The sequence below is a fragment of the Kryptolebias marmoratus genome, linkage group LG20, assembly GCF_001649575.2.
Source record: "Kryptolebias marmoratus isolate JLee-2015 linkage group LG20, ASM164957v2, whole genome shotgun sequence".
NCBI classification, from domain to species: domain Eukaryota; kingdom Metazoa; phylum Chordata; class Actinopteri; order Cyprinodontiformes; family Rivulidae; genus Kryptolebias; species Kryptolebias marmoratus.
This window is the reverse complement of record NC_051449.1, coordinates 2,646,290-2,656,609: the sequence shown is the minus strand read 5'-3', so window position 1 is coordinate 2,656,609 and position 10,320 is coordinate 2,646,290. Positions and strand designations below refer to the sequence as shown.

Here is a 10,320-nt window from a genome sequence, read left to right as displayed (position 1 = left end):
GGTTTGCTAGGTCTGGCTAGTACGCTCTCTGACTATCCAATCAAAGAGTACGAATGTGCTGACGTCACCGTACGCCTGCTAGAGGGCCCTGGTGTAGCCAACTCAATATCTGATTGGTTGAAGAAACAGCTTGGTTGACACTTATTTTATACTACAGGGCCCGCAGAACTGATTGTGAAGGCCTCCAGGCAGATTTCTTTGACCCTGGCAACAAATGATTGCTGAAATGTGATTGGTTGAATGCTTTAATATAAAAATCCATGCCTGGAAACAGCGCAACCAAGGGAAAGGCTATGAAAGGAAGCAGACCGACCATTTGGAATTATTATTGAATAACAAATATCTGAATAATAATTATTCAGATTATTATCTGAATAATTATTATTATCTGAATAATTATTATTATCTGAATAATAATTATTCAGATATTTGTTAGGCCAGCAGAGAAGGCCTTGCAGGCCCTGACGGCCCACCACTGTATTTATTATATATTTGTTCAAAATGGACAAAACTTTATTGGAAATATCTGTAAAGTCATGCTTGTTTGTCAGAGTTTGTCCTTTAAAGGAGTTTATCGTGTTAACATTATCTTAAAGCCTTGCTAAGCTTTAAAGGCTTATATAGCTTAGGTTTTGATGTTTTAAAAAATTGGGTGTGGTAGTAGCTGAAAGTCGTCCCCATCACTCACCCCGAGCACCAACAGATTTATGAGATCTTTGTTTAATGCAGATCTGTGGTTCTTTTGACTTTAGAGCAGTGGTAGAAAACTCCTGTATTTTGTGTTCTTGTGTGTGTGTGTGTGTGTTGTCAGTCTTTTCCAGGGAACACTAACGCAGACAGTGTGGTTCAGTACAAACTGCAGCAGCCTGCAGTGGCTCGGTTCCTCCGCCTCCTTCCTCTGGACTGGAACCCCATCGGGCGGATCGGACTCCGGCTGGAGGCCTACGGATGTCCTTACTGTGAGTCTCCTCTTCTTCATACAGTCCAGGGGTGGGCGACCCTGGTTCTCGAGGGCCACCATCCTGCAGGTTTTACTTGTTCCTCTGCTCCAACACATCAATGGGTGATTAACAGGCTTCTGCAGAACAAGAAGAGGTGATTTAACCTCTGAATCAGGTGTGTTGGAGCAGGGAAACAAGGAAAACATGCAGGATGGTGGCCCTCGAGGACCAGGATTGGAGACCCCTGTTATACAATCATCACTGACTCCCACAGACCTGCTCTTTGAACTGTTTTCACACAAATTTTATACAGTTTAGCAGAAATAACTCTAAGGTCTTAGCTCCTGGGTATCAGTCAAAGGCATGTAGTTTTTGTTTTCACTTCTGAAAACAAACAAAAAGTTCTATATTAAAAATAGTCACTGCTTTTTAGACCTACCCTCCTTCAAGTTGGTTCAGTCCACCTCCAGCTACAATCGCTAATCAAGCTGTTTGGCAACAATATGTTTTAAAAGAAGTTGGTTCTTTAACAAAAAAATAATCAGTTATGCGTCTTTTTCTGACTGAATCAGACAGAAGAGAGTAAAAGCTTCTCTCTCTTATAAACAGCTTGAAAGAATGGCTAGGCTAAAATCTAGTTTTGTGTCAAAATAAAGTAATTAACTGTCCAGCTGACCTAAACAGCCACATTGCATCACATATATAACAATTTAAAACCATGTGTTGAAGTCCAGGTTGCAATCTGCAATCAGATTTTTATCTTTCATATTTAAGAACATGATCAGGTTCCTATGCTGTCGGTTCGTTATCGAAACAAAGCCCGACTAAAGCTAAGGAGTTGCTTCGCTTCTTACAGGAGTTGCCACTCCTGTAAGAAGCGAAGCAGCTCTGTGACACTAAAACCCGGAGTTGAAGCTGAAGTTCCCTGGCTGAGCCACTAATCCTGTTTCATCGTGAAGACGGCGGGGCTCTGTCAGCTGCCAAGGAGTCAGTTGAATGTGATGTTCCTGTTTTTGTCACCCAGGGAGAGAAACGAGGGGAAGGCCGACCCCGTGCTGACATTTCAGCCACATACTCAGCTCACAAAACTCTGGAGTAGCTCAGTCATTTTCTAAGCTCATTCTTTACAATCAGACTCCTTTTCGCTGCCATGAAAACCACGTCTTGTTGTTTAAAAAACGCAAACGATAGCAAAGTTGACAACCTGTTGCAAACGCTGCAGAGCTGAGCGACTTTACTGCGACGCTTTCTCCAACAGCTGACATACAAGTAAACTAACAACTCATTAGCTGGTATTGTTTCTGTGCCCAAACTGTCAGCCAAATCTGTGTAATTATAATTACAATTCTGGGGCTTATTATAACTATAATAAACCCCCCCAACAAAACAGAATCTGGAGCCTAATTAGCATGTCGGGTTGTGCATAAAGGAGGTTGAAGGAAGTGTTTCCAGCTTTGCACAAAGGATGACTCAGAATTTCAGAGCTTCAGCCTGCTGCTCTGTAATCAGCAGGAAATCCGCTGTACAGTGCAATAAGCACACTACTGCAAGCTAAGTGAGGTCAAAGACTTGCCAACTTCATTAAAAAGGGAGAGAAATTAGTCGAACAGCTGAAAAGGAATGAGATGCTGAGCTCAGCTGCTGCTCCTTTTTTAAATAAAACAGTCCATTCTTTACCTCCTACACGGTCCGCATCACCTCGGCCCCAATCCCCCGCCAGCACAGTGAAATTGCTTGATATTGTGATAACCAGAATACAGATTTGTCATATCTTTTCCTGCAAGCCGGTAACAAGCTGAGTACCTGTCCAAAGTGGACGATTTCATGTCACTGCTGAGAGTCGCATTCTTGTTAAATAACAGCAGTGTCAAGGATTTAATTAAATAAAAGACATCTCTACAGATTATTAAAAGGATAACAGGGACATGGTGGTTATTGTTAAAGTATTGTTTTATCTTGAATTTATTGCTTGTTTTCTTTTCCACCTGTCCAGCCTCTGATGTGGTGAGCTTTGACGGTGACAGCAGCTTGACGTTCAGGCCGAGTACTGGACCGAGGCGGACGTCCAAACAGGTCGTCTCCCTGAAGTTTAAAACCCAGAGGAATTCTGGGACGCTGCTGGACGCAGAGGGACAGGAAGGACTCGGCCTCGGCCTGCAGCTCGAGAGAGGAAAGCTTCTGCTGCTGCTCAGACGAGGTACAGCTTACCTGACACGCTGCAGCAGATAACTTGTAGAGGTGAACAATCTGCAGCCACAAAGTTTCAAAATGGTGACACTAGAGTCTTATGATAGTACAGACTGCTGATGAAAATGTCTAAAACATTTAACGATACAGATCACCCAAACGCACATTCTGGGCAGCGGTTGCCAAACATTCAGAGGTACAGTTAGATAATTTATGCTTTTATTGTTTTGTATTTTTACCCACGATGCCTCTGAGGATCTGTGGGAGCGTGGATGAAGGGGGTTAGCTCAGGCGGTCCTCGCAAAAATGTCAAAATCTTTTAACTTTGTCACAACTTCTCCATGAATCATATCTGAGACATGATGTGTGCAGGTTCTCGTGTTCCTAAAACCTACTTTTAAAGATGTCACTGACATGTTGTCGCAGATTAAAGTTGAAGCTTGAAGCAGGTGCAGAATGATGTTTAAATCTGAGCTCTGAAGTGTTTACGTGTTGACTTTTTTTATTAAATAACAAGTTTTCCTAGTTCTGACTCGTGAAGCTCCTAGAATATAAAATTATAAAAGTAGGAAAAAATATGCACTTTAAATAACTACAAAATCAAAAAAAGCATTTAAATCTTTTTAAGTTAAAACACGACCCATCTTTCCTACCAGCAAACTTTAAAAAGAGACCAGTTTTTGCAGAACATGTTAAATAAAAAGTAGCATTTTTTCAGAGAAATGCATATCGCCCGCCGCCTCGCATGCTAAAGTTTTAAACAACTACGCGGCACAATCCGTTTGTGCTCGGAGTTCCTGTTTGGGATCACTCTCAGCTACTAACACGTCAAATTTTAGCTTAACGGCTGTAAAAATGACTGAGCTACGGTCGACTAGCTGTGGCGGCCATCTTAAATTGGGTTGACACCAAAAGGTTATCAGTTCTGGATTCTGAGAGTTTCAATAAAATCCATCCAGTGGTTCTGGAGATTTTTTGCTAACAGACAGACAAATGAACAGACGCACATAATTACATGATCACCCAACGTTCATGGCAGTGGGCGATAATCAGCCTGCAGTATTGCCTAATAAATACCAGAATTTTAGCAAATTATATTAAATTAATTTCGTCTCAGAACGTCTTTAAGCAGGGAAACGTGCCTTCGTGTTCTTGGCAAGTAATCTCAAACCCCCCTCCCGTTAGCAGCTCAGACGCACAGGAAGCAGCGAGGGGGTCGGAGCGCCTCAGGTGTGCTCGTTCCGTTGAAGCCTCTCGGCGGCGATTGGACGGTTTGAAGCCGCGGGACTCCAATTAGCAGCCGGACTTCCTGCCCGGGTTGGAGACTAATCCGGCCGCTCACACCTGGAAAATAAAGAAGCAGAAACGAGCAGGAAGGAGAGACGAAAGCAGGAAAACAAAAAGCACTTTTTAACCTTAAATACGGTCGTTCTATTTGTGTTTGAAATGCTCCTTTAGACAAAATATGCTGCCTAATTATTTTAGTTTCATCAGCTGATCTGCGTGTGCACTAATGTTTTTTTTTCTGCAACACCTTGTGAGAAAATAAGAAGACAGACTGATCCTCTGTTCTCTGAGCTCACGGGTCCGATCAGAACAGTCGTAACGCCTGATACGACGGCCAGGACACACGCTGGCAGCTGATTGGTTAATTCCTGCTCCCCGTTGGCTCCTTCATCCCCGTCTCATTACGGTGGTGATGGATGGACCTCGTTCACAGCAGCATGTGTCGGAGCAGGACTCTGCGAGACTTTCTGCTCGGCTCACAGTCAGGTTTTTACGTCAGAGGAGGTTTATGTGTCTGTTCAGTGCTGTGCAAAAGTCTTAAACCACTGCAAACTTGTTTCTACTTCGTTTCCATGGACGCACATGTTCTTGTAATCTGGCTTAGATCAGGCTTTTTGTCGGACAGACAGTTCAAATTAAATTAATTTTAATTTTAAACGAAGACTACTTTCTATGAAATTAAACACACAGCTCTCTTCAACATTCCTGTTAAAAAGTCAAATCTTTTCATGGAGAGTTTGCAGATGTTCTGATGATGAAATAAAACGTTTCATTAACAAATAAAGCCAAAGCAGACTCCGAGTTGGCAACAAATATCTTTTCTTTTCTGTTTTTTTCTTCTGAAGCTGTAATAAATGGCCATAATCTAATCTGGTCTTCGCTATAAACCTTTATATTTCAAGGACACGCAGTTCGTCTTCCTAATTGGACAGTTTTTCAAGGTGATCCACTTGTTGCGACAGCAGAATCTTTCCAAAAAAAAAACGCTCGGGTCATTTTTTTAAAAGGTGACACAAATACAGGAGATGAAAGGTGATCCGGGCAGGAAGTGCCGAAGGGCACACAGAGTCGTCGCCTCACAAAGTCAGAACCTTTGTTTAAAAACAGTTCTTCCTTCAGGGATGTTCTGTAATCTCCCGTTTAAACAGAACCACAGTCAGGAGGCTGATGGATGAACGAAAGGCAGATGAGATGATTAAAAGAGTTTTTCAGGACGTTTAAAACAATGTTGGGAAAATGGAAAGATTTTAAAAAAAGAGGAGACAAAAGAAAACTTTTAAGAGGCTGAAGAAGGAGCTGAATATGTGAGCAGATTAAAAAACGGGAGCCGTTGTTACGATTCACCTGATTTACATACATATAAAAACTGTAGTCGTCCCTCGTTTCTTTATATTTTACTTCCAAGGCCGCAGACCTTCGTTTAAAGCAGCAGCTCTTCAGGCTTTCTGAAGTTTCTCTTTAATCATTGGTGTCTGTCTGTCTGCAAAATATCTCACAAACCACTGGATAGATTTTAATTAATGAATCACTGGATGATGAGCAAAAACCAGCCAGTTTTACAAATAATGAGCTGAAATTTGACGTGTTAGTAGCAACGAAATCACATCAGATCGTCCGTCAGGCAGCGGGCGATATGTATTCAAATTCACTCGTCTGTTTGTAGTAAATAAAGAGTTTTTTAGTACAGCTCTTCACTGTCTTTGGTATCATAAGATATTTCCCACATTTGCTTATTTTTGCCCTACGTGTTTCTAAGATATTTCTCCAAACTTTTGGGATGTCTTCTTGATTTGTTTGTCCGTAAAACACACATCTGTGGTCGGTTTCCCTCATCCTCCATATCTGTGAATCTCTTCAGTTTAGTCTCCTTTAACTTCCTGCCTCGTATAATCTAACCCTGACCTTATTTTCAGGTTGCAGGTTGTAGTTTTTAGGTGGCTTGCTCCGTCTGCAGACCTTCGCTTCATGTAAGCTGTTCTCTGCAACACGTCCAGGTCCGATTCTCCCTCCTCCCTCCCGTCTCCACCTCCACCTCCACCCCACTTTAGATCTAAGTTCACTTTATGAGGCAACATGGAGCAACAGCTCCGAACCAGCAACATGAGACAGGAACCGAAACCCACACGAGGAGCTTCAGAACAGATTTATTATCAGTGGAACTGAACCGTTTGCGGTTCCGTTTCTGTCCTGTGATGTTTTTTTTTTTTCTGCGTCACAAACTGAATTCCTGCCCTCTTTTACTGTTTCTCACACAAACCCCACGGAGATTTTCTGACTCATATTTGGTTTGTTTGTGTCACAGTTTGAAAGTCTGGCTTCAAAAGGCAAAAACAAATAAGTCGCTGCAGTAGAAAGGAGGTGGAAGTATTTCACCTCTGTGTTGTTATCGCTCACATTAATCAGGTTAGTAAAATACAGTGAATCCTCACAAAAATGTCGATCAGTTTCTCTCATTTCATTTTAATAAAGACAGTTTTTAGAGCCAAATTTGCTTCATTTGAATCTGAATTAACTTGAAAGAAAAACACTTTTAAAGAAGCTATAAAAATCCTCCCCTCTTGTGAGCGGATTGAGTCATTTCAGAGTCGTCGTGACGGACGTTCTTCGTGAAAGCTGCAGCGTTTTCTGATAAGAACCGTCAGATTTTAGCTGCTGGAACAGAACAGCAGATATTGTCTCCAGGCCACCGAATGGTTCAAAACGTTTCTTTTTTTTTATTCTGAGCTTATGTAAGCTGTTTTCACCCCGTCTGAGACGTGAAGAAATGCATATCGCCCGCTGCCTTTAAGGCCAGATTTTAAACTTAGGTCTGTTGTGAATCACTCTCAGCGACAAATTTTAGCTCAATATCTGTAAAACTTACTGAATTATAGCCACTTTTGTGTGTTTTTTTTTTTGATGACCATCTTGAATTGGGTTGAATTGGTTGATGTTCATCTAGTGAATATTTCCTAAAAGTTTCAATAAAATCCATTCAGTGGTTCATGAGATATTTTGCTAACAGACACAAACACATATATACAGGCAGTTACATTATCACCCACCTTTCAGGGCAGCGTTGAAGGAAAATATGGCCGTTTTTCATTCAGCTCTGCAAGTCGAAGCTGTATTTCTGTTTTATAATTTTTGTTTTGTTTCGTAATGTTTAATAGATTCATCAATTTTCAGCTTCGGAAGTCACAACTGATTCCTCTTTCTGGTAATGAATCCAAAGACAAACTGTGAAAAATGATTGAAAATAAAAGCATAGAGGTGATTCTGTTTAATGCTACCTGTTGTTTAATTTCTAACGTCTCGTATTGATCACTCCTTTCTCATCATTTGTGTTGTAATTAAATCATCCGTTCACTGACACATAAATCCAGTACGGTCCTCCTCCACAACATGCCGGCTCCATTAATCAGTGCCAGCAAAGAGATCTTATTCCTTCTGAAGTTGTCTTTCCCCCCATATTGATCGCGTTGTCTCCTTCTATTCCCCCAATACTCAAATCAAATAAAGCATCACGGCGGCCGTCCTGACAGACTGTGAGGGGAGTATTACAGTTTCCTCTGCCTGGATGAAGCGGGTTTTTTGCAGATAAATCTTTCCTCTCCTGGAAGGTGCTGAAATATCAAAGCTGCGTTTGTCCATCATCCTCTGAAGCTGTGAGTTTGTCTCCCTGTTTGAGGCTGACGCTCCCTGAAGAATACACCATGCATTTCTAATTTTCTCCTTTCCGCCGAAGCTCGAAGTTTCTCTCACGTCCCGAGTGACGATCCACTTGTTAGCACCGGCTGGCGCTCATTTATCATTAATGATGTCTCACCGTGTTTCGTGCGCCGTCTTTTATTTTCACAAATTCAGTTTTCCGTCCAAGTGTGCAGATATACTTAGTAGTCCTTAATGAGATGACTGCAGGTGACCTCAGGCTGACCCTCGCCGCGTGAAGCTGAGAAAAAGAGACTTCTGTTTTTTTTTGTTTTTTTTAAATTTTAAATGCAACGTGTTGGAGCTGTCTCCAGGACGGCGGCGGCCTGACACTGGGTCAGAGCGTCGGACAGAAGCAGACGAGTGGGTCAGATAATGAGGAGGCAACAAACTTACAGGTCACATAACAAACAGCCGGCTGTCAGATCAGAGAGAGGCTGAAAAGAGAAACTCATTAACGGGAGAAAAATCTGCATTTAGAGATGATCAGAATGACTCCACACATTTGCAAGTGAAACAAGAAACATAAAGCCTCCAGATTTCTGATAAAACGTCACTTTTTCTTGCAGAATTTTCCTCTTTTATGTGAAGATTAGAGTTTTCGAATTAAAACAGTGCTGACGTGCTGATTGGAACGGAGTGTGATAGTTCATTTCTCACCATCTGATTAGTTTTATTAACATTCTCCTCTCCTCTGACAGAGTAATCATTTCCTTTTCTCTGTCCATCCTCATCCCTTAATCCACTGACATCTTCCCACCACTCTTTTTCTTTTTTCTCTTTTCCCCTTACCTTCCACTGTTTCTCTGTTATTGTGTGAATGCTTTTAATCATTCACACCATTGTTTTCCTGTTTCTCTTTATTATTATTTTTCTTTATTCTTCCATACATTTTTCAGCGATCAATTCCTCCCAGAATTTTTGTACTACATCAACACATCATATATCAAAACGTTCAGCTTATTTAGGACATCAGGGCTATGACTTTTGGTATTTGTGTAATTTCAGCTGTTTAAGATATTTAGCTTTTTCAGCCATTTTTTTCTCATTGAAAATGAATGGAGTCCTGTTCAACTCTTTGAAATTCTGCTTTTTTCTTTCTGTTTCAGCATTTTTGTGCAATTATTACTTCTGCTATTGCTAATTCTGCCATGCTAATGCTACTTCAGCACTGGCTTTAGCTACTTCAGCCCTGGTTTTAGCTATTTCAACACTGCTAATGCTAGTTTAGCCCTGTTTTTTGCTATTTCCGCCCTGTTTATGCTACTTCAGCCCTGGCTTTAGCTACTTCCACCCTGCTAATGCAGGTTTCAGCCAAATTGTTCAGCAATTAAGCATTCACACTGCATTTTCGCAGGAAATGCAATTCCTCTGATAACGTTTTCTTCTTTTTCTTCTTCTTCTCCGTCATCGCTCTCAGGCAGCACGTCTCCCTCTGAGCCCCGGGAGCTCGCCTCGCTCGGCAGCCTGCTGGACGATCAGCATTGGCACCACGTCGCACTGGAGCAGAAAAACGTCCATCTCAACCTGACCGTGGACAAACACACCCAGGAAGTCCAGCTCCCCGAGGAGTTCAGCCTCTGGGCCGTCGATCAGGTGCGCGGCAACACGGATACACACAAACATGCTGCGAGTACAAGTTTTAATGTTTTTCTTGTGCTTTTACTCAGATGAGTGTAGGAGCAGCCCTGAATTCAGCCATCTTCAAGAAAAACATCCAAGGCTGCCTGGAAAACCTGCTGTTCAACAACGTCAACCTGATCGAGCTGACTAAACACAGGAACCAGCAGCTTACCGTGCAGGTAAATACATTTCCCAGCATTTATTAAAGGAATGCTTATCACCCGTCAGAGTTTTAAGCCAAAGTGTTGCGTGTGTGTTTGAGATGACTCACACCGACTACCACACCAGATTTTAGCTCAATATTCAGTCCCTCCAGGATTTTGTGGGCATTTTTTGTGATTGTTGCGGCTAAAATGCCTGATTTCACGGGGCATTTTCCTAAAAGTTGCGTTTTTTTTTTTCCTAAAATCAATAAAAAACTATAACTTTTAATATCTAAACCAAAAATACGTCCTAGTTTTGTAAGATAATTCCCAACAAACATTGACATTCTCAAAAGGTGCTTTATTTGAGAACTTTGATAGCTTCTAAACTGACATTCATGAGCATTTCTGGATTGTCCCTGGTCTGCAGCTCTCCTCACATGTTTTGC

The 10,320-nt window shown here is 41.7% G+C and overlaps 1 protein-coding gene across 1 annotated transcript in view; it reads left to right on the top strand.

Annotated features, from left to right (window-relative positions):
* LOC108232834 (contactin-associated protein-like 4) overlaps nt 1-10,320 on the top strand; it is a 118,327-nt gene that overhangs the window by 61,663 nt on the left and 46,344 nt on the right. Inside the window, exons 4-7 of the mRNA XM_037973024.1 lie at nt 812-959; nt 2,935-3,138; nt 9,526-9,701; nt 9,776-9,907. Of these exons, the coding sequence (XP_037828952.1) occupies nt 812-959; nt 2,935-3,138; nt 9,526-9,701; nt 9,776-9,907 (660 nt within the window). The remainder of the gene's footprint in view (nt 1-811; nt 960-2,934; nt 3,139-9,525; nt 9,702-9,775; nt 9,908-10,320) is intronic.